Genomic DNA, 22,776 nt, shown 5'->3' with positions numbered 1-22,776 from the left:
CATAGCGAAACAATTTTCAGGGGCAAAAGACACAATTAAGAGAGAATTAAAAAGAAATATACAGTATAGGAAAATATACAGGTACAGCATAGTAAAAATTAAATATTCTTTATAAAGTTTAAAGGGGAATTCCACCACTTTGTCGAAGTTTCTGCATACATCAGTGGTTGAGATGTAAAAGTTAGAGTGGTTTGATGTGAAATGGTTCATTGCAGAGAAACCTACAGACTTAGATTTATTTACAGTGGTGTTGATGGGAACCAGACATCTACAACACAAATATAGCCATTTATTTACTGTCCAAAACCACCAGTGAACCTACATGGATAGAGGAAAATCTGGGGGGAAAAAAAGAATTAAGTCTTTAATCTTTGAGTCTTGGCTACTGTTTTGCCTCACAATGCCTTATATGCACCTCTCTGCTCTTAATAGATAAAAAAGGACATTTTTTCAAAACTCTATCTTAACTATCATACCTATTGTAAAACATGCAGCACACACACATTTTCTAAGCTGCTTATCCTTCTGGGTCGCGAGGGGAGCTGGAGCCTATCCCAGCCGTCATTGGGCGGAAGGCAGAAAACACCTTCGACAGGTCACCAGTCTATCACAGGGCAGGTCAGGCAGCATATTTGTGTAATAACCGCCTGTGAGAGAGCTTTTAGAGACATTGGGCCTCATTCACCAACCGTTCTTAAGAAGAAATTTCTTCTTAAAACTCACTCAGGCAGTTTTTTACGAAGATTCTGAGATTCATCAATGATTTCTTATCTGGGATTTGTTCTTAGGTAAGAACAGAATCTACACACACTCAAAAGCACAAAGGTGAGAACAGTTCTGCGCTTTAAGAACACGTCATGAATCTGACAGACTTTTTCTGAGGATCTTTCTCAAGAACACATTTGAGAAAAAACTCTGATGTCTGGTTCCTATCAGCACCACTCTGAATGAGTTTTTTCCATCTGAAACAATTGTGCTGAAAGGTTGAAAAGCAGTGGAATTCCAATGTAAGGGCTTTCTGATGAGCGCAATTCTTGCATAAATTTCTCATAATTAGTATATAGCTATAGATATGCTCATAATTCTGATACGTAAGCAGTGCTCACTTCTGCTCCAGCTCTGTTTATGGCATTTACTTTCAGACATGAGTGCAGACTCTACCAAATACCTCCAGCAACATGTCAACACCAAACTTTCCGAACATCAGATTTAGCTGTTTTCACTGCCAACATCAGTCCAAATAAACAAGATCTTGGAAATATGGCTTTGATTAATTCCGCAGTTTGCGTGGACAAAACCTCACCAAGCACACAATACAACTTTTCATAACGTCATACCCTCTAAACACATTCCGTGCAGCGGATAAGCTACCAAAGCCAAGCCTGCCTCCTTTGTGAATCACAATAATTAGAGAAACCCTTAAACCAGAGGTGCCCAGTCCTGGTCCTGGAGATCTACCACCCTGCAGAGTTTAGCTCCAACCATAATCTATGACACCTGAGCCAGGTAATGAAGGCCTTCAGGGGTGTCTGAATAATAGTGCCAGGTGTGTCGGATCTGAGCTCTCCAGGGTGGTAGATCTCGAGAAGCAGGACTAGAAATCCCTCCCTTAAACAAAAAGTCACTGTAACTCTATCACTTACATTCCTCACCTGCCTGCAGACTTACCTGTTAGCAGCCCTGGGCGCATGGCTAAGTGGTAATAATGGACGTCACATAAATGCTATCATAATGCCCCGTTAGATTTCAATATGAAAAACACAAATCAATGTAGAAGTTTTGTTCACTACGTCATAGCACTTCTACTTATTCCTCAAACCAAGCAGTTCTAACCTCAGTGGTTACTATGCTAAAAATGTACAAAAGCCTTTATGTCTATAAGCTGCGATTTCATACATTCATCTATCTGTCTTATGTCTGTTCTTACACTCACTACTCTTAGCGCTGTCATCATAGTGCAAAAGCAAGAGTTAGACGAGGGGACACACAGGAGAGGACGCTGCCCTTAATCAGAGGAAGGGGGTTTGTCTTCTGCCGTCATGGGCCCTGAGCACCAAATCCTCTCAATTGATTTTTCTGCAACAAAGAAACAGACAGTGAATTAAGTATCAAGGAATTTGCCTTAATCTCAAGGAATCTGATCAAATTATTCTTTTCTGTTTATTCTACAACTAAATATGATATACTACAACTAATTATTATGCATACAATCAACTCCAGAATCACTGGCACCCCTTTAAAAATACTGGGCAAAAAAAACAAGATTGTTTGCAACAATTGCTTAAGAATTATCTAAAAGAAATCAATCCTACATGAATGTTTATTTTAAGAATAGTGTATTCTTGCAAAAATGGGGCCAAATTATTAGCACCTCTAAAAAAGATCACAGTTTCAGAACTGCAGTTTACTTGAATGTTAAAATCAACTGTCAGGTGCCACCTTTATGACCAGAGGCTTTTAGAAAGAGTGCAATAAAAGAAGCCTTTTCTGACAAAAAGCCACAAACTGTGCCTGAACCTTGCAAAAATATCACTGGAACTATAAATGGAATCGTGTGATGTGGTGAGATGAGACAAAAAAAAGGGAATCTTTGGTCAGGCAAACCATCATGACCTTTGGCAAAAAAGGGACTGCATATAATGAAAGCATAAATACATAAATACATGCATACATACGCACACACTAACTCACTCACTAACAAACTCACTGAACTCACTAATTAAAGAACTAACTCTAACTAACTCACTAACTAAACTACTCACTCACTAACTTACTAACAAACTCACTAAATAACTCACTCACTAACTTACAAACTCACTAAATAACTCACTCACTAACTTACAAACTCACTAAATAACTCACTCACTAACTTACAAACTCACTAAATAACTCACTCACTAACTTACTAACAAACTCACTAAATAACTCACTCACTAACTTACAAACTCACTAAATAACTCACTCACTAACTTACAAACAAACTCACTAAATAACTCACTCACTAACTTACAAACTCACTAAATAACTCACTCACTAACTTAATAACAAACACACTAAATAACTCACTCACTAACTTAATAACAAACTCACTAAATAACTCACTCACTAACTTACAAACTCACTAAATAACTCACTCACTAACTTACAAACAAACTCACTAAATAACTCACTCACTAACTTACAAACTCACTAAATAACTCACTCACTAACTTACAAACTCACTAAATAACTCACTCACTAACTTACAAACTCACTAAATAACTCACTCACTAACTTACAAACTCACTAAATAACTCACTCACTAACTTACTAACTCACTAAATAACTCACTCACTAACTTAATAACAAACTCACTAAATAACTCACTCACTAACTTAATAACAAACACACTAAATAACTCACTCACTAACTTAATAACTAACTCACTAAATAACTCACTCACTAACTTAATAACAAACACACTAAATAACTCACTCACTAACTTACTAACTCACTAAATAACTCACTCACTAACTTAATAACAAACACACTAAATAACTCACTCACTAACTTAATAACAAACACACTAAATAGCTCACTCACTAACTTACTAACAAACACACTAAATAACTCACTCACTAACTTAAACACACTAAATAACTCACTCACTAACTTACTAACAAACACACTAAATAACTCACTCACTAACTTACTAACAAACACACTAAATAACTCACTCACTAACTTACTAACAAACACACTAAATAACTCACTAACTTACTAACAAACACACTAAATAACTCACTCACTAACTTAAACACACTAAATAACTCACTCACTAACTTAATAACAAACACACTAAATAACTCACTCACTAACTTAATAACAAACTCACTAAATAACTCACTCACTAACTTAATAACAAACTCACTAAATAACTCACTCACTAACTTAATAACTAACTCACTAAATAACTCACTCACTAACTTACTAACAAACACACTAAATAACTCACTCACTAACTTAATAACAAACTCACTAAATAACTCACTCACTAACTTAATAACAAACTCACTAAATAACTCACTCACTAACTTAATAACAAACTCACTAAATAACTCACTCACTAACTTACTAACAAACTCACTAAATAACTCACTCACTAACTTAATAACAAACACACTAAATAACTCACTCACTAACTTAATAACAAACACACTAAATAACTCACTCACTAACTTAAACACACTAAATAACTCACTCACTAACTTACTAACAAACACACTAAATAACTCACTCACTAACTTACTAACAAACACACTAAATAACTCACTCACTAACTTAATAACAAACACACTAAATAACTCACTCACTAACTTAATAACAAACTCACTAAATAACTCACTCACTCACTAACTTACTAACAAACACACTAAATAACTCACTCACTAACTTAATAACAAACACACTAAATAACTCACTCACTAACTTACTAACAAACTCACTAAATAACTCACTCACTAACTTAATAACAAACACACTAAATAACTCACTAACTTATTAACTAACTCACTAAATAACTCACTCACTAACTTAATAACAAACACACTAAATAACTCACTAACTTACTAACTAACTCACTAAATAACTCACTCACTCACTAACTTACTAACTCACTAAATAACTCATTCACTAACTTACAAACACACTAAATAACTCATTCACTAACTTACTCACTAAATAACTCACTAACTCATTAAATAACTCACTCACTCACTCACTAACTTACTAACTAAATAACTCACTCACTCACTAACTTACTAACTAACTCACTAACAAACACATTAAATAACTCTCACTTACTAACAAACACTCACTAACTCGCTCACTAACTCACTCACTAACTCACTCACTAACTCACTCACTCACTAACTCGCTAATGTGCTAGTTTGTGTGTGTGAGCTGTTGTGCAGTTGAAAAGGTATTGTTTTTTCCTTTGTTGAGGGAATTTAAAAGCATTGATTTTAATTTTAAAAACAGCAGCACTCCTGAGGTGATTAAACATTAATAAGAATGTGAGAGTTTGTGTGTTGTTACCTTCTCCGCCGCTGAAAATACAGGCGAATGAGCCACTGCACCACAAAGGGCCAAACAACAGCAAAGGCCACTGTGCCAGGAGACACGTCGAAAGGCCACCAGGATGGCTTCTGCACAGAATGCATAAACACCATGTCAGAGGTCTTACGTATCATTTCTCTGTGACAGATGAAAAGGAGTGAAATACATAATAATTACAATATTGTGTAAAAATCAAAGACCACCCTTCCCGTATTTCATTTCCAGTCAAAACAGCCATTAAGTACAAGTTATTCAGTTTTTGAGTGGCGGGATACAAAATCAGAAAACATATTTTACAGAAAATTACACAAAGTCTCAACAACTAAATATATATATTAATAATTCTCTTTGCCTCTATTACAGCTTCCGTTATTTAGAGGAGACTCACTTTCAGTTTTTCTGCAGGATATTTTTCCACACCTCCAAAGTTCAGTCTTAGAAGCTGGTTTTGCATTTTCTGCTTCTCACTATCAAAACAATCCAAACACACTCAGTGATGTTTGTTGTTGAGGTCTGGACTCTGGGGTGGTCAGTCTATTGTTCTGAGAACACCAGCAGCCTGATGGGGACAGTTTTGCTTGTCTACATGGTTGTTTGGAGTCTAATTTTCTCTGCATCTTTTATTCACTTGTTAAATTTCTTTAACGTTCTCCTTCATTATGCAAGCAGATTATCCTATATCTAATCTCCTCAGACACACATCCTAAAAATCACTTACTTGTAAATAATGGCTGTTTTTACAGTGAATTAAATAAATGATAGGTGGTATATTTGTATATTTACCAATGTTTATCAGTCAGTTATCCACACCTGGACTATGATGTCCACTGACTAAAGCAATTCCAGTTTATCACTGAGCGCTGGGGCATAAAACCTGACTCAGTTTTAAGTACCAAAGTTCAGCCTACACTGGGTCAAAAGCAAACAAATAGCAAACTAACCTCTAGAAAGTTACCCAACATACCTTCTGAGTTCTGTTTGCTGGTGGTAACAGGTATTCTGAAGGCAAGGCTGCAGATCTTGCCTGGGAAGAGCAACAAGTACAGAACGGTTAAATGATTTGTACTGGGACAAAGTTTGACCTGCATGCAAAATTTCTACAAAATCTGTTCTAATTTTTAAGACACCAGATGTGCATGACTGTTTTTCAATTAAAGCTGACAGTCTGCCTTCTAACTTCCATATATTCAGTAGCTAGGGTTGGGCGATAAAACGATAACGATAATTATCGTGATATAACTTTCCTCAAAAGTAATATAAGAAATGTTTGATAAATGTTTGATATGATAGACCATTCTCACACTTCTGTGTTCTAGCGACAGCCCTGGTGGTGTTTTCTACTGCAAGGAAAGCGACACTAATCTACGAGAGGGCGCATGGGTAAAAACAGCTAACCAGAAACTTTCTCCCACTATCCCATGACAGATTTCTGAAATGTTCTGACCATAAAGGATAGTATAAAACAGCAACTGACCACTTGGGAGCAAAAATCAGCTGTCAAACTTGAAAGAAATAATGACTAGACATTTGTCACGATACGTATCGATATCGGTATGGAATTTTTTATCGTGATAACATTTTTGGCCATATTGCCCAGCCCTACTAGCAGCCACAACAAAAAAGTCAACGTCCTAATATTTATGGTGCTCACTGTATGTAAAATGTATTAATGGCTTACAGAATAATAGTGTTCAATGCAGTTTGCAACAGTTTTGTTGTTTTCTCACCTGGGAGGCTGTGAGAGCCTCGAGTGTGTGCAGTCTCTCGAGGACACTCTGCATGTCCTCCTGAAGTCGCGCCAGTGCCGTTACGATCTGCTCATTAAGATCTCCACCCACAGCTCCATCAGTCCCCCACCGTTCTCCATCACCACCCCCGCCCTGTAATGGCCCCGTGGTGCCGAACCCCGAGCCTGGAGACCTGGAGCCTAAAATACAGGCAAAAACATTTAGAGCCTATTTACAACTTGCATGGTTTTGAATTGTATTTTGATAAACTCTGGCCTGATTCCAACAAGATCTGATCACTAAAAAAACACACCTTAAAGGCAAGGTGTAAACAGGCTCTTAAGGAACAGCCGGACTAAAACAGTCACAGTTTGAATAAAACAATACATTCACCAGGTGTGTTATTAGGCAGAATGCCAAAAAAAGAAAACCTAACTGTCATCACTCTAACGTATGACCTTGAGTGCCTACATGCAAGATGACAGAATACACTAATGTTCAATAATAATAATAATTTATTATTAACAAATCACAATAAACAGTTCTTTTTCTAAGCAATGTAATTCATTAACACTTGGCTATAGTTGTCAAGCAACATAATTCTTTTAAATAACATACTGATACTTTTCAATACTGAGAATTTCACAACAGCTTCTGTTGTGCTTAAATTTAATTGAAGCAACAAATGTTTTTGGATTTCGGGTTTAAACCCCTCAAACACTGCACAGTTGAAAGAATTCTGCATGAAGGAATAGACACAAAATTCTCCTAGTAGATGTCAAAAACTGGTAGACAGTTAGGAAATGCCTACATAAAGTTGGTCTGCCAAAGAGGGCAGTACCAGTTACCGAAGCCAGGGGTGTAATTACTTTTTCAACAGACAAAAACAAAAAAATCTCAGTTATTCATTTTGTTAAATAAATGACTGCAAAGTCAAATTTTCATTTTTTGTTCTATTACATAACATTTATCTATACATCTTGTTTAACTGAACATCAAATACTGATATCAAAAAGAGAAATATTACACGGGTGCACTTTCTTCTTCACATAACTATGTGCATGCCAATAGAGAGCTCTGTAATTAAAACATTACAGACTGATCTCATTCCCTTAATGACACTGCAGTGCTTGTATTTTCCCCACCAATCCCGAACTCCAGTACTTCACTAACAAAAACAGGGTGTTAATTATTTCTCACTCGTAGTTTAATGAAACGAGGATTTCAGGTGAAAAGGCAGATTCTTAGCTTTCAATCTGTATCACATTTGTGTTTGTAAGTAGAAGAGGAGATATTTTATTATCATTTGAATTTGATAAAAAGCTGCTGTTGTCATATTTTCTGGAAAGAAATACTAAATACTAAACATTTGGGCTATTTTTGTCATCAAAAGACATGAAGAAAGAATCAGAAGTGCTGCCTTCTGATTTCATTCATCATGTATTTAATTTGTTATGGAAGCAAGGCACTTAATTATGAAATCATATTAAAATGATGTAAATTGAATGCATAACAAAACAACAGTAACTACTCTTTTTAGGGTTAAACTGTTTTTTACAGTCAGGTTGTACCTCTTCCTCTCCTGACCACAGAGCTGCCTGGTCTGTCCACGCTAAGCCTCTGTCTCTGTGGTCCACCTCCGCTAGTTTTCCAATCCTCTCCGCCATGCTGGACGCTGTCCTGAACCCCTGGGAGGTCCTTGAGGTCCCTCCCCGTTGGCTGCGGCTCTCTCAGGGAGGACAGCCTACCCTGGCTTTCCTACAGAGAGTTCACATGAGCCTCACTGCTCTGCCTTACAGACATAGAAGCAAGCTGACAATGCTAATAAACAAGCTAATTTTAGCACACTGGGGATGATTCAGTATTCACACCACTCAAATGACTGGGCTGGATCATGCAGGAAATGTAATGAGCCTGGATTCAGTACATTTTCACTGTGGCTAACTAGATCTTACCTCCTCCACACCGAACTGGTCCACTGAGTCACAGTACACTTCACCGTCTGAGTCGCTGGCCACATGATGGAGGCTGGACACATCTTCATAGTCATCTATGAACAGCATAATGAAATTTAGCTTATTTCTTTAATACAAAATTTATATACACCGATCAGGCATAACATTATGACCACCTCCTTGTTTCTACACTCACTGTCCATTTTATCAGCTCCACTTACTATATAGGTGCACTTTGTAGTTCTACAGTTACAGACTGTAGTCCATCTGTTTCTCTGCTGACTTTGTTAGCCCCCTTTTACCCTGTTCTTCAGTGGTCAGGACCCCCATGGACCCTCACAGAGCAGGCACTATTTGGGTGGTGGATCATTCTCAGCACTGCAGTAACACTGATGTGGTGGTGGTGTGTTAGTGTGTGTTGTGCTGGCATGAGTGGATCAGATACAGCAGGGCTGCTGGAGTTTTTAAACACTGTGTCCACTCACTGTCCACTCTATTAGACACTCATACCTTGTCAATCCACCTTGTAGATGTAAAGTCAGATACGATAGCTCATCTGCTGCTGCACAGTTTTTGTTCGTCATCCTCTAGTCCTTCATCAGTGGTCACAGGACGCTGCCCACAGGACGCTATTGGCTGGATATTTTTGGTTGGTGGACTATTCTCAGTCCAGCAGTGACACTGAGGTGTTTAAAAACTCCAGCAGCACTGCTGTGTCTGATCCACTCACACCAGCGCAACACACAACCACCACGTCAGTGTTACTGCAGTGCTGAGAATGATCCACCACCCAAATAGTACCTGCTCTGTGAGGGTCCATGGGGGTCCTGACTACTGAAGAACAGGGTAAAAGGGGGCTAACAAAGTCTGCAGAGAAACAGATGGACTACAGTCTGTAACTGTAGAACTACAAAGTCCACCTATATAGTAAGTGGAGCTGATAAAATGGACAATGAGCATAGAAACAAGGAGGTGGTCATAATGTTATGCCTGATCAGTATATATAAGTGAAAATAAGTCTGTGAACACAGTAGGGGTACTTGAGCCATGATATGATTCTATTCTGATATTAAAAAACTTGTGTATACCACATATTGCAATTTATGCAGGTAATTCATCCAAAATAAAACTTTGTTTTATCTGTTAAATTTACACTTTATTCATCTCACTTCAGTCTCTTACTGAAGCAAAACAGAACCGAAGTAGACAAATCAACGTTCCAAAAATCTTATAAACAGAGCTGCACAAAATAGGACTATTTTCATAATCAATTAGTTGGTCTATTATGACTTAGATTAATCGATTAGCTGAACAGCACATTTTCTGATACCTTCTTTTAAATTACACATCAAAAGTGAATGTGCCTTAAATATAAGACAAATAAGGAAATAAGTGACGAAAAGTGGATACTGGAAGTGGGTATTTACTGTCTGTAATGGTCATCTAATCAAGCAGCACTGATCTAGCAGTCTAGATTTTGGAACAAGCATGCTTATTGGCTAGTGGATGTTGTTAAGACTGACTGTATTGAAATTTGGTAGTGAATGAAAATTTTTCGATAAAATAACTATTTTAAAAAAGTGCCGTCCCACATTTTCATGTCACTACCGAAATACAAGTCCTTATATTAGCCAGTAGTTAGAGCTACATTTGAGTGAGACTGCATCCCTGTCCCCCATGACCACATGGTGAGCCGTTAGATCCCATTGTTTTGAAGTAAATGTGGTCCAAAGTCTGAAAATCAGTGTGGGACATTCAAGAACTGTCACTACCAAAACATTATTATAACAATAACGTCATTTTTTGTGTTTTGCTCAAAAATATGATATTTTTTGTGTATAATCACTGTGTTTGCGAGTCATGCACTGGCTACTGTTTTTGAGTTCTGCTGAAAATGAGCTAAAATTGTCACTACTGACACAGTCACTACTGAAACATTTGGTAAAGTTTCAGTAGTGTTATGATTATGTCGGTAGTGACAAACTGAATGTTCAATCATTTATTTTAATAAAATACAAATAATTGAGATGGAGCATCACTCAATGCTAAATAATTCAGTGGAATTAGGCATTTCCTAACTGTCTACCAGTTTCTGACATCTGCTAGGAGAATTTTGTGTCTATTCATGCAGAATTCTTTCAACTGTGCAGTGTTTGAGGGGTTTAAAATCCCCCTCCCCACAGCATTTCAGTGGGATGCAGATCTGGGCTTTCACAAGGCCTCTCCCAATTCAGTTAAAAAAGTTCAAAAAGTGTTTGACTTTCAACCAGGTTGATAGAATACTGATAATATACTGATCAAAAAAAAACTTTAGGGGGGAAAAAAAACAAAACAAACTAAAAAAAACAAAAACAGGGTGGGTTGTGAAACAGAATTCCCACATTAGTATCTGGTGTGACCAACATTTGCCTGTAGAAGTGCGACACATTTCTAATAAAAAATCCTGGGTTTTTAAAAATCAAACTGCTGCAAAACTGGGAGCAAAACCAAAAGCGTTGATCAATCATTTTATTTTAGACAGGAGGGAAGTAATTGTGAGTTGAAATGCGCAGACGTCGGTTCTCTGTAGAGGATATGTTAAATCTTGTGTAAAAATCTTACCTTTGGTAAAACCGTTCACATGTTGGATCACTGTTTCTTGGGTGACGCCATCATCCTCCTCCTCCGAGTGCTTTCCATTCAGAGCAGATCTGGAGCTGTGTGTTCCGTTTGTCATGGCTTCTACCTTCTGCCCTATAGTGCCGTTGGGGAGCCCTTTAGCTTTTCCATTTGAGGCCTTTTTCTTTGGTGCTGGGGCTGAAAACACAAAGGACACGTGTTCTTGCAAAATGTGTATTTTCTGCATATTTAACTTGTTTTAAATAATAACAGATTCTATTTGTATCACATTCATATTTCTGCTTTGTCTTCAATGCCAGGAGTGTTCATTCATGCAGGACATTTTACCTTTTTTCACCTGCTCAGCCTCTTCCTCCTCCTCATCCTCCTCCTCCTCCTCATCATCATCATCACTGTCATCTTCCTCCTCCTCCTTCTCATCTTCATCACCTCTGTCCTCCTGTTCCTTGATCTCTTTCATGTTGTTCTTCGGGGCGTCCCCTTTTTTGGTAGGATGGCCGTCTAAGGTCCCGTTCATTTCCATTGTTCTGATGATGCTTTTTGTGACGCTCTTTGAAGGTGCAGCGATCATGTTTCCAAAACCTACAGAAAGTCACAATACACACTTATATAAATAAAGGCTTCACTGTTCTGTAAAATCTAGTCTAATATTAATGCGCTGGCACTGACACAAAAGCCTTCATGGGACTCCAGCAGTCTAAGCATAAGCGAAAATAGACACCAGCAATGCAAGTGCAGCAGGGATTCTGAAACAACCACTACAGTCTAACCTACTCCACTACATTCATAACTAGGAGCAGGAATCAGGGGTGAAAATACCACAGTACACTTGCCTTCAAGTTGCTTAGCAAACCTTTCCAATCGGGCTGAGCACCAAAAGTTAAAATGATAAAATGAGGAAAAGGTTACCCATTATGATAACAAAGGGCTGTTTACAGATGAGCACAGTTAGAGTATAAAGTGCAAATCAATAACTGACAGCAGGAACAACTCTAAAGTAGAAATATCATGATTTCTTGATTAAAAAAAAAGAAACAAGACAATTTACCATTTCAGTGAACAGGCAGTGATTATTTGGCAATTTTCTCAATGACAATATATATTTAAAATTTTCATACTAGTCTCTTACTTACATACTTACAGTAAGAAACAGAACCTGATGGACAGACTCATTTATATGTATTTTTGCCACAGTGTCACAAGCAACTAAGCTGCTTTTATTCAACTAGACTAAATTAAATTGACTGAAACAGCAGTTCTTTTGAAGTATTAATCTGAGTTGAATAAAACTAGTTTGTTTGCTTGTTACCACATTAAGTATTTTTTTTTAGATTTATATGACAAACTATTTATAGTTATTTATAGTGTATGTATGTTTTTTTAGTTTAGTTTAATCTTTTTTTTTGTTTGGACCTTTTTAAAACCTCTGTTTATTTCATTAATCATTGAAATAATCAGTAAAGTACTTGATTACTAAAAATCACAAATAGTGGCAGCCAGCGTTTATTATCAGTAAAAATATTTTGATTCCAATACTAGCATGCAAATTTTGGCAAATTATTTTGACTGATAACTGAGAAGTCTGGTTCTGAAATCTGATTGGCTGAGCCATATTCGAAGCCACAGAAAACAGTCATTCAAAGCATAAGGACGGACAACTATAATATTGCTGCTGTTGGAACAAAATCTTGTATCTCCATTTTTATTTGTTTATTTTTTTTTACATAATTTAAAAATGCCAGCTGTCCTTCATATTGTGTTGAAATGTCACGAATGGAGCATCAGAAATGCTCTGAAGTTACTTGAAAAAAATGTTCCATTATCTTCCATTCAAAGTTTAGAAGAGTTTTTCCTTCTCCTGTAAAGTTATTATTCTAGAGCGACAATATGTTCATGATTATATGACCACTATTACAATTTCTACCCAGTAGAACAAATTGTATATTTCGCCCTCAACTATAATGATAAACCCACCTATTCAAATATGAACTCTTGTTTGTTGGAAATGAATGAAAAAATTAAATTACATTTTTTTTCCTGATAGCACTGGTGTTTATTTGTCTGTTAACGGTTAATCGGTCAATCATTTATAGCCTTAAACAAATCATGATACCCTGATTTTGATACCAATTTCTGAACAATGCTTTTTTGTCCAATTCCTTCTTCTAAATCACAAGTTCGTGTGGATTAAAGACGAAATGAGTGTGAGCTATTGGACTATTCAAGTGCTGATGTTAATAACATTCTTACAGAATGTAATTTAGACAGACAATGAGATTCTGAAACTTACAGGCTCACAGCTTCTAAGACTGACTAATTATGTAATGATTGTTGGTATTAAAGTCCCAGGAAACACAGAGGAAAATACTGAGAATGTTTGGATGATACTAAACTTGAGTGTTATACTGAACATTCAGTAAAGCTTTAATGAAAAATATAAGATATAAATATGATAAAAAAAAAAAACAGCTTAAAAAACACTGATCAGACTTATCTGAGAACGGTGTGGGCGTGGCTAATGAGCTGCTCCATCCCTCATACAGAACTAAAATCATTATCCAGCTTTTATGTGACGGAAACTGGACGAATAGACAGATGGGTGGATGGATGGATGGACGGACTGACGAAGCAACGTGTGAATGAATGAACGGTCGAAAGAACACTTCGTGTATGGATAAACGAGTGAATGGGCGACAGGCAGCTACAGACAGGTCTTCTAACTCGCTAGCATTTGGTTATTCTAGGTTAACTTTGTTTTGTGTGGGTGGGTCAAGAGAGGTCAGCCTTGTGATTGGTCAGGGGAAGGCTTACGGAAGCGTTTCCCAAGATTAGGACTGCCCAGTTTACATCGAGAGGAGAGAAATATGGTGAAATATATTGGTCATTTATTGGTCATTAGGTTTACTTAGTACCTGTTCACTGTTTGCCTGCAAGAACAAAATTAACCTCATTAGAAAGAAAGCATAATTTTAGGTTCCCTGGGTCTTTAAACGACAAAATATTTTGACAGTTGGTAGTACTGAAGTCATTTGATTGGTAAAATAAGGGTAATAGAGATAGTCAACCTCACTGACAGCACTAGTATAAAGTGCACATCAGATTTTTTTTAGAGTTTTAAACTGTTTTGACTTAATTCACTTAGCAAATCAACAAAACTTGTCATTTGACCGGGGTTGTTAAAGCATTTACATACGACTGTACATCCTCACATTCTTGTAGATCACAAAATAAAACCACGAAGCTATCGAGCTGCTTAGATTTTTATTCTGGCATCCCATTCCCAGTGTTAGGATCCTCACCTGTGGTCAGATCCGACACTTCAGAGATCTTTTTCTTCTCATCCACAAGCTCGTAGAACGGCCCGAGAACCTGCAGCAGCTGCTCCACCTCATCTGTCATCGGCATGCTTTCAAGAATCTGAACATAAAAAAAAGGAAAAAAGAAAAGACTTCAAGTATCTGAACATCATGCCAACCTAATGACAAACGCTTAGTGATGCAACATTTTGAATCAAATTTGTGTTTGATGTCAACCTCCAAAAGCAGAGATGGGACCATGATTTAGTCTCCATGCTTTTTCTCTTCATTAACAAAGTAATTCAGTTCCAGCATCAGAAAAAAACTAATCAAATGCAGCTACAAACGCCATTTTCAATTAAAAACAGATGGACAAGAGGCTGATTTAGTGTGGGAAAAGAACTGCTCAGTGTCCACGACTAGAGTAAGAGAGCTGGATATGACTATGTTTTTATCTAGGGCACAGCATAGTTCTTATGTCAAAATAATATTTGACAATCCAATAATCATTGAATCCAATGAGAAAATAAATTAGAATGTTTAAAGCAACCTCTAATGTGGGTCCTAGTATGTTCCAGACCAGTTAGTTAGTAATGTTATCATGTGTGACAGCTACCAAATGGAGGGAAGAACATGCCATCATTTGCAAGCATGTACTTTCAAACATCCGACAACTTTTTAGCAACCTGGTCATTCTGAAGAAAGTGATATGCTTATTTATGAGCTGTGCTACAGAGCTACTAAGTCACTCTCAAACATACTTCACAGCTGGTCTCTGTTTTTTATGGCCATCTCACGAGTCTTGATCCCCAGGCTGACAATCACTGATTTAAACAACAACATTTACTGCATTTACTATTTATTTTCTCTCTAATTTGATGTTGTTTTTAAAAGAATATGCATTTAAAATTTTTATATATTTGAATATTTGACTAACTATACTATTATTATTATTATTATTATTATTATTACCACACTTTATTTTCTCAGAATTTGCTGGATGCTTCTAACCAGGAATCCACTGAATTCCTTGGGTCTTGGTATTATCCGATGGTCAGGACTTTATTATTATTACTATTGTCATTATTAGTGCTGTAGAACTCAAGACTGGTCTCGAGAGCGTAAATTAACAATCTCTGTCCTCTTTTGGTCTCAGAATAACGTGGACGTGGAAATTGTTCTCGAGACCAGCCCAGTACAAATGCCTCTGTCTAAGGTAGCTGAAAACTGAACCTTTTTTTATCATTATTAAATTTCAACAAACCTTTCAAACAGAATAAAAGTCCTTTCTCTATAGGTTTAATTAAAATCTGTTCACTGTTGGTTGAGGATCTAACTGATGACTTAACTGGGTATTATTTGCAGCACTGAACTTGTAAGTTGTTTTTCACACTGGACCGCTTGCTCAATGAGGCACCATACAGAGCAGCCAATCAGAACAGAGATCATTCACAAATCAGTCTTAAAGGTACAGTAACAAAAAAACAGAATGTTTAATTGTAAGGGATAAAAAGAGGGTGAAAAATGGTCATAATTAAAAAAAAATACTGTTTTTTGTATTTAAAACTATGCAAACGTCATAAATAGATCTCAAGGAACAGAACATAATGCAAGACAAATACAAGAGACCCTCTTTTTTTAATGTAATGTACCTGTACCTGTCAATATACTCTTACTCTGAGTCTAATTATTCAGTCTTTTGCTAAATAAATGTTATTCTTTAGAAAGTGAGTGTAAAAATAATAGAAAAGTCCAAACTATTTGTGATTGTTAACTAAAAGGCAATTTTGAATCGTTTCACCCTAATAAATGTGTGATGAGCAATTTTCAACAGTTTTAAACACGGACAGTTACCAGCTTCAGATCGTCCACGTATGCTGTCATAGCCTCCTCCCTTGGCATATCTCCAAGTGAGTGCCACGCATCCCTAAAAATGAACACAGAAAAAATATGGTTATTGAAGACTTTTGCGCTGCTAAGCTGCTCTTCATTTCCGATGTCTTGTCAGGTTACAACGAGCAGCTGCAACTCTAGGAGCAATCGGGTCATCTGTAAGCATATTTCAAGGACATTCAGATGTTTTTATTTTCAGGCTGTGGATAAAAACTAAAAGCTACAGTGTGCAAAACATCACAGTGTGACTCAAACTCTGAGTGTCATGCTGATAAAGGTCGCCGTGCCAATAGCTTTCTGAGAACTCGAACAAGGACAGCTGCACGGCCAAACAAAATATTTTCCTCTGCTGTGTCCGTGCATAGGAATGTTACAAATCACTGAACAGTTATTGTTCAATGTCAGTTTAGTGTAAATGTGAACCTCTAACCAACTTCAGTTATCTATATCAGTGACCTTTCAACCCTCTTCCCATGTTTGGTTGATTCTCTGTATGTCAGAGGTGAAATCCAGTGTAATATGTTTCAGCCTGCACAATTTACAACTTACAATAAAGCGAGGACCAATAACTGATACAGAGACAAACGACAAAGGCAAATAAGTGCTACAAAACAAAGAAATCCAGAAATCAAGTCCAGTACCATTTTGCTTTGCCGACTGGATCCCAAAAACCTGGCCGGGGAATGTTGCAAGGGCCTTGAGTCACCTGCTTGTAGTAGCTGTAGAATTTCAACATCATTTCGTTGGATGGCTGGAATGAACCTGCAATGTGAGACAAAGCAGTATGATTTTAATTTATTATAGCATTTTAAAGAGGAATTTCTACACAATTAAATGGTTAAGATGTTAACAAAGTCATTCAGAGTGGTTTGGTGTGAAACGCTCTGTTCTAGGAACCAGAAGAGTTTAATGCCTCTAAATGTTCCCTCACAGAAAGTAAAGTTATTGGAAGAAGTGGTGGAAAATACACTGTCGGATGTCTTTTGATAGGTTTAGAAGGTTATATATATATATACATACACATACTGCTGTTAGCTGTTTTTGGAACAAAACCCATTTAAAAAACTTTACAGGAGAGGAAAAAAAAAAACCTTTACTTTTAATGTGAGTCAATGGAACCCGACTTTTTTCCAAGTCATTTTGGGTCGTTTGCTTTAGTCCATTCATCATGAAATTTACACACAATATAAAAGGTAACAGGTATTTTCAATTTATGTCAAAAACTGATAAACATCAAAAATGGAGATACAAGGTTTTCTTCTGAACAGTGATATATATCCATTCATGGCGGAGGGGTACATGCAGAGCGTTGTGAGGCAAAATTGTCTCAAATAAAACTTTTTTTTCAGATTTACCACTAGTTTACCATCATCACCATATGCACATTACATATACAAACTCAGAAGACTCGTGTGGGTTCACTGCTGGTTTTGGATAGTAAATAAAATGCCTATATTTGTGTTGACATTGTGACCCCTGGTTCCTATCACCACCACTGTAAAGACGGAGTTACTATGTTTCTCTACAATTAACCATTTCACATCAAACCACTCTGAACGACTGTTTACATCTCAATCAGTGAATCTGGTGGGATTTTGTGGGAAAACAAACTAACAAAAACAGCAGAATTCCCCTTTAACAAACAAGACCTGTAACCCATTTAAGGGAGCCATGATTAGAAAAATGATCTACTACATAATATTTGAAATCAGGACCTAAAATTACACTTTCTATTCTAACACTTCTCACATGTAGGTGCACAGCAATTAATCTGCTACCAATAATGTTGACAGGACCAACTCTATTGTCACGGATCAGGGCTACTTTTGGTTGTGCAAGCAGGAGCTGTTTTCTGGCAATTAGTCTCTGTCCACATGTACATTAATCATGTAGTACGTGTAGGGATGCATAAATAAACATAACACCACAATTTCTTTTGGAATATCAAACTGCCAAAAGTCTTGAGCTACAATGTTTTGGAGGATTTCTGTCATTCAAAGCAAACAGGAAACGTTCAGCCAGCCTGAAGCACTGTTGTTCCTTTGCAGAGCTCTATGTAGGTTAATGTAGGATTATGGTGCACCAGGTAACAGTGGCTTACTCACCGTTTGTAGGTAAACTCTGTATCACTTTGACTGCAGCATCGAACCTTTGCTCTTGGATGGGTTTGGTGTCGAGCTCCATCATGACTGTAGCTTGGCCCAAAAGTCAACAGATCATCAAATCAAACCTAAGAGAAATGGTAAAAGTTAAATGTGGGGTAAAACAACTTGCCATCAACGTAGAGAAAGATATCACTCTTAAAAACATGGCTCTTCAAGGGTTCTTTAGCACAGGGAATGGGCATTTTTAGAACCATTTCCATGCTTAAATCGATGGCAAATTTATTGTATATGTGAAAATGGTTCTATTTATCAGCAAAAAGGGTTCTGCTATCCTTACAAGCTTGATACCATGATAGAAAAAGCTTTTTGGTGCTATATAGAACCATTTTCACACAGGTTCTATATAGAACCATATGCAACACATTCTCCATCAATCTAAAGAACCATTTCACCATGCAAAGAACCATTGCTGTTACTAAAGAACCCCTGAAGAACCATATTTTATAAGAGAATAGGGTAAAACAGCCTGCCACCAAGTTTGCGAAAGCTAGAACATGACGAGGCTGAAGTCTGGTTCCTATTCGCCTAGCTTCTCGCTCGCATGTTCCCGTTCCACCTTAAATGGTACAGCAGCTCCACTCTACACTCAAGCGCCAGAACGTAACTGCCGCACCATTTAAGGTGGAACGGGAAATTGCCAACAAGGAGAAGCACGCAGAGAAGAGGTTTCATCTTCGTGTAGAACACGTTTGCCTGCAGGATAGCTATGCTGTCGAGCCGGCTAGCCCACAAAACCGAAACCGAGGAGGTGTTAAATCATCATTTTGGCTGAAAAGTAGATTTACGTTTTACAGCGTCCTCATAATTCAGCCGTTAATGTTGACGTTAAACGTTAATGTCAACCGTCGACGAAGCCAATGACAGTCCACTGATGAGGCCGAAGAGCGACCACACAAACATCATGACGAGCAACAAGGTAAAGAAATAAATCCCGAAACGCCCTGTAAGCTATTATTTTCAGACTGTTACGATAACTTAATCCCTCACCATTTGTTTGGTGCTTGCGATCCAGACGGCGACCTCTCAAACACAAAGCTGACAGCAGCCATACGAGCGTGTAAGGCTGGGAGTTGTAGTTCCGCACTCGGGCGAACGTTCACGCCCTCCGACCGCAAAAACGTCAACTCCCACAGTGCAACGCGCGCGGAACCTGTCGCTAGGGAATGTAGTCCCGTACGCATTACTTCATTTCAGCGATCCACAAAACGATCATTTTGTAGAGAAATAAGAACTGAATTTGAGCACAAATCTGTTACCAGCCTTGTCGTGATTAAAGACAAACAAATTTACGTCTTACTACATGTGAAGTAATGGATTCAAAGAGGCGCTGTTAAACTACATTTCCCAGCATTTCTGTTCGGCGCTTCTCGCTGCCGCAAATCCCTTTTTTGTAGTTCTTTTTTTCCGTGCTTTGAGTTTGGTAGGTCGTGCTGGAAATGAAAAGGCCTGCCTCCCTGCCTCCCTCCCTCCCTCTCACCCCCCTCCCTCTCACCCCCCTCCCCTACTCTCTCTCTCTGTTTTTTCAGGGCCGAGCCTGTGGCTGTAATCAGAGGGAAGGAGACGGAGCTATGCGGACACATGTAAGATGGCAGAGCTGCAAATGTTGTTAGAGGAAGAGATCCCGGCGGGTAAGCGAGCCCTTCTGGAGAGTTACCAGAACCTGACCAGGGTCGCGGACTACTGCGAGAACAACTATGTTCAGGTGAGTTTGGGTTTTTATTGGGTTTTTCTTTTATTGTAGAAAATGTGGCATGTGGTCCCAGCCTGAGCTCGGCTTTGTCGTGGGAGAGCAGGAGAACAGAGGGAGAGAGAGAGAGAGATCAGGGAACAGGGAGAGGAAACATGGAGAGAGAGGGAGAGAGAGCAGGGAGAGGAAACATGGTAGAGAGAGAGAGCAGGGAGAGGAACACGGTAGAGAGTGTGTGAGAGAGAAAGAAACAGAAGGAAACTAGAAAGAGAAAAAGCGAGAGATTATAGGGAATATGAGACGGAGAGAGAGAAGAGGGAAGAGAAATAGAAGAGGAAAGAAAGCAAAGAGAGAGATTAAAGAGAATATATATGAGAGAGAGAGAACAGGGAGAGGAAACATGGTTGGGAAAGTGATCAGGAGAGAGAGAGAGAGAGAGAGCTGGTTACCACCTTCATGTGGATTGTGCTGCTGATCTGAGCTGCTCTGAATATGTATTTTCTGCTCATTCATTCTGCTGGTTTTGAAGCGTTTGTCTTGCTCAGATTTGGTCCTCAGTTGTACACAGAGGGTGTGTCTGCTGTCTGGACACAAATCTTCTATAAGCTGTCCTAATATATATTTATTTATGTATGTATTTATTCATTTTCCTGGTCGGTTCAGAGGTTCTTCCCTCTCAGTTTTCGTCTCATGATGTACACAATTTATTTAAACAGTTGTTTTTTTTAAAAATATGTTGGTTTAGACTACACTTCCCACATTCCCCTGATCCCCAGCTCTCAGAGAGACTCCAGCGTTCAAACTTTTTTTGTCAGCTTACTTCCTCCATGACTCCCTATTAGTTATGTCATCTGTTTGGCCAGCACAAAACTCTTGTTGTTGAAAGTTACAGCTGAAATCTTCACTGTGTTTGCTTTGGTTTTTGTTCAAGACAAGTTAGTTATTTGCCTAAGACAATATTTGAACTCCGAACTGAATCACATTTGGCAAAGTTGTCGTATTCTGTGTGGTGTCATTACAGCTGATGTAGTGTCTCTTAGTGGTGGACGATGTAATACTGCAAAAATGTAATATCACAATACTTTAAAGAAGTTTTCACGACACATGAAGTCTTCCCATATTTATTTTTTCTCATATCTGATAAGCTGGAACAGTCAAAGTAGAGCCACATTTAAAATGACTGTCAAAAACGCTGAATGCAGTGATTCGTATTGAATATTTCTAACACCGCTGCGCTAAATCCACTTAAACCGGACTAATTAGGCTCTGTTTGTAATCAAACAGGCGGTTGGGAAGTGTTTTTAAGTGCTGACGACATCCATGATGTGCTCACGAAATTATATTGTCACGATAAAAGATAAAATGTCATATTGCACAGCTCTGCTGTCTTTCATATAAATAGGACTGTATGATCATTTCGCTGTATTTGTGATAATTATGAAAAGAAAATAAATGAAAATCAGTTTGTAGTTGATATTTTTAGTCACCAAATGTAACAAACTAAAATAATATATTTACAGTCCTCATTTTATCTCTCTATTTATGAAATGCTTGACTGGCAGACAACAAAATGTCAACTGTAGAGCTCCGGATCAAGTTTATTTTGTTGCTAAAGGTGGCACTATAGTTCACTTTTTTAACTGAATAAGTTATTATATTGTTTTGTAATATAATATTATGTAATATTCTTCTCTTGTAAATGTGATTTCCTATAAATAATGTAACAATTTCAATATTCAGTATTGAAAATGGTGTCGCCACGCGCCCCTGGCTCCTCTGAGGGTCTCTTATTGTTTGCCATCTTTCATGGAAACCACTGTCAGTGATCAGTTAATTAACCTATGGTTAATGCTTAGTGTCAGACTCATCAATATCAGAATTGAGAGCTGAATTGAATCTTCTGTCTGTCATACTGAGTCCTTGTTGGTGATGTGTTCTGTTGGATTGTCTCCTATTTTAAACCATTGATGTGAATAACTTCAAGGTTTGGTTGCACTTTTTTTCTTTTGAGGTTTGAGGTTTGAGGTTTTCCTCTGTTGTTTGCGTTCGTGTTTGATTGACATCCCGTCTAAAGGGTTAATTCGTCACAGAAACCCCTCTCAGGTGTCCTTTCACTTCAAACAGGTGTGAGTTAATCAGAGAGCGTGGTGGACACCAGTGAACACTCCTCCATAATAACGTCTATCACTTTCTCCCTCGATGCGCTGGTTTAGTGAAATTCGGCCCACAATTCAATTCGATTTTTGATTCTGGTTTTAGGGCTGAGCGATTTGAACAAAATATCTGATTGCGATTTAAATTGCGATTAGATTCTGTAAATTGAATGTTGAAACAGTT

General features: G+C 37.7%; 2 protein-coding genes across 11 annotated transcripts in view; one reads left to right on the top strand and one right to left on the bottom strand.

Annotated features, from left to right (window-relative positions):
• Positions 1 to 1,221: 1,221 nt before the first annotated feature.
• Positions 1,222 to 19,846, bottom strand: acbd5a (acyl-CoA binding domain containing 5a). 3 transcript variants are annotated; one of them, XM_036582009.1, is made up of 13 exons: positions 19,740 to 19,846; positions 18,693 to 18,817; positions 17,229 to 17,349; positions 16,549 to 16,621; positions 14,698 to 14,815; positions 11,726 to 11,980; positions 11,381 to 11,575; positions 8,780 to 8,874; positions 8,396 to 8,582; positions 6,825 to 7,024; positions 6,062 to 6,121; positions 5,077 to 5,186; positions 1,222 to 2,076 (listed from the first exon to the last, which is right to left on the bottom strand). In XM_036582009.1, the coding sequence occupies exons 2-13, from the start codon at positions 18,772 to 18,774 to the stop codon at positions 2,064 to 2,066; spliced, it is 1,509 nt and encodes a 502-aa protein (XP_036437902.1). In that variant the 5' UTR covers positions 18,775 to 18,817; positions 19,740 to 19,846; the 3' UTR covers positions 1,222 to 2,063. The 3 variants fall into 3 exon arrangements, with proteins under 3 accessions (XP_036437902.1, XP_036437910.1, XP_036437918.1); XM_036582017.1 differs by lacking the exon at positions 19,740 to 19,846 and adding an exon at positions 19,538 to 19,733; XM_036582025.1 differs by lacking the exon at positions 19,740 to 19,846 and adding an exon at positions 19,226 to 19,336.
• Positions 19,533 to 22,776, top strand: part of abi1a (abl-interactor 1a) — a 106,575-nt gene continuing 103,331 nt past the window's right edge. For all 8 annotated transcript variants that reach the window (XM_036581987.1, XM_036581971.1, XM_036581944.1 and 5 more), the window contains exons 1-2: positions 19,533 to 19,668; positions 20,279 to 20,454. In XM_036581987.1, the coding sequence (XP_036437880.1) occupies positions 20,338 to 20,454 (117 nt within the window). In that variant the 5' untranslated portion in view covers positions 19,533 to 19,668; positions 20,279 to 20,337. The remainder of the gene's footprint in view (positions 19,669 to 20,278; positions 20,455 to 22,776) is intronic.

Source organism: Colossoma macropomum, unplaced genomic scaffold (genome assembly GCF_904425465.1).
Source record: "Colossoma macropomum unplaced genomic scaffold, Colossoma_macropomum, whole genome shotgun sequence".
Classification (NCBI taxonomy): domain Eukaryota; kingdom Metazoa; phylum Chordata; class Actinopteri; order Characiformes; family Serrasalmidae; genus Colossoma; species Colossoma macropomum.
The sequence above is the reverse complement of the archived record's forward strand: the minus strand, read 5'-3'. Positions and strand labels throughout refer to the sequence as shown.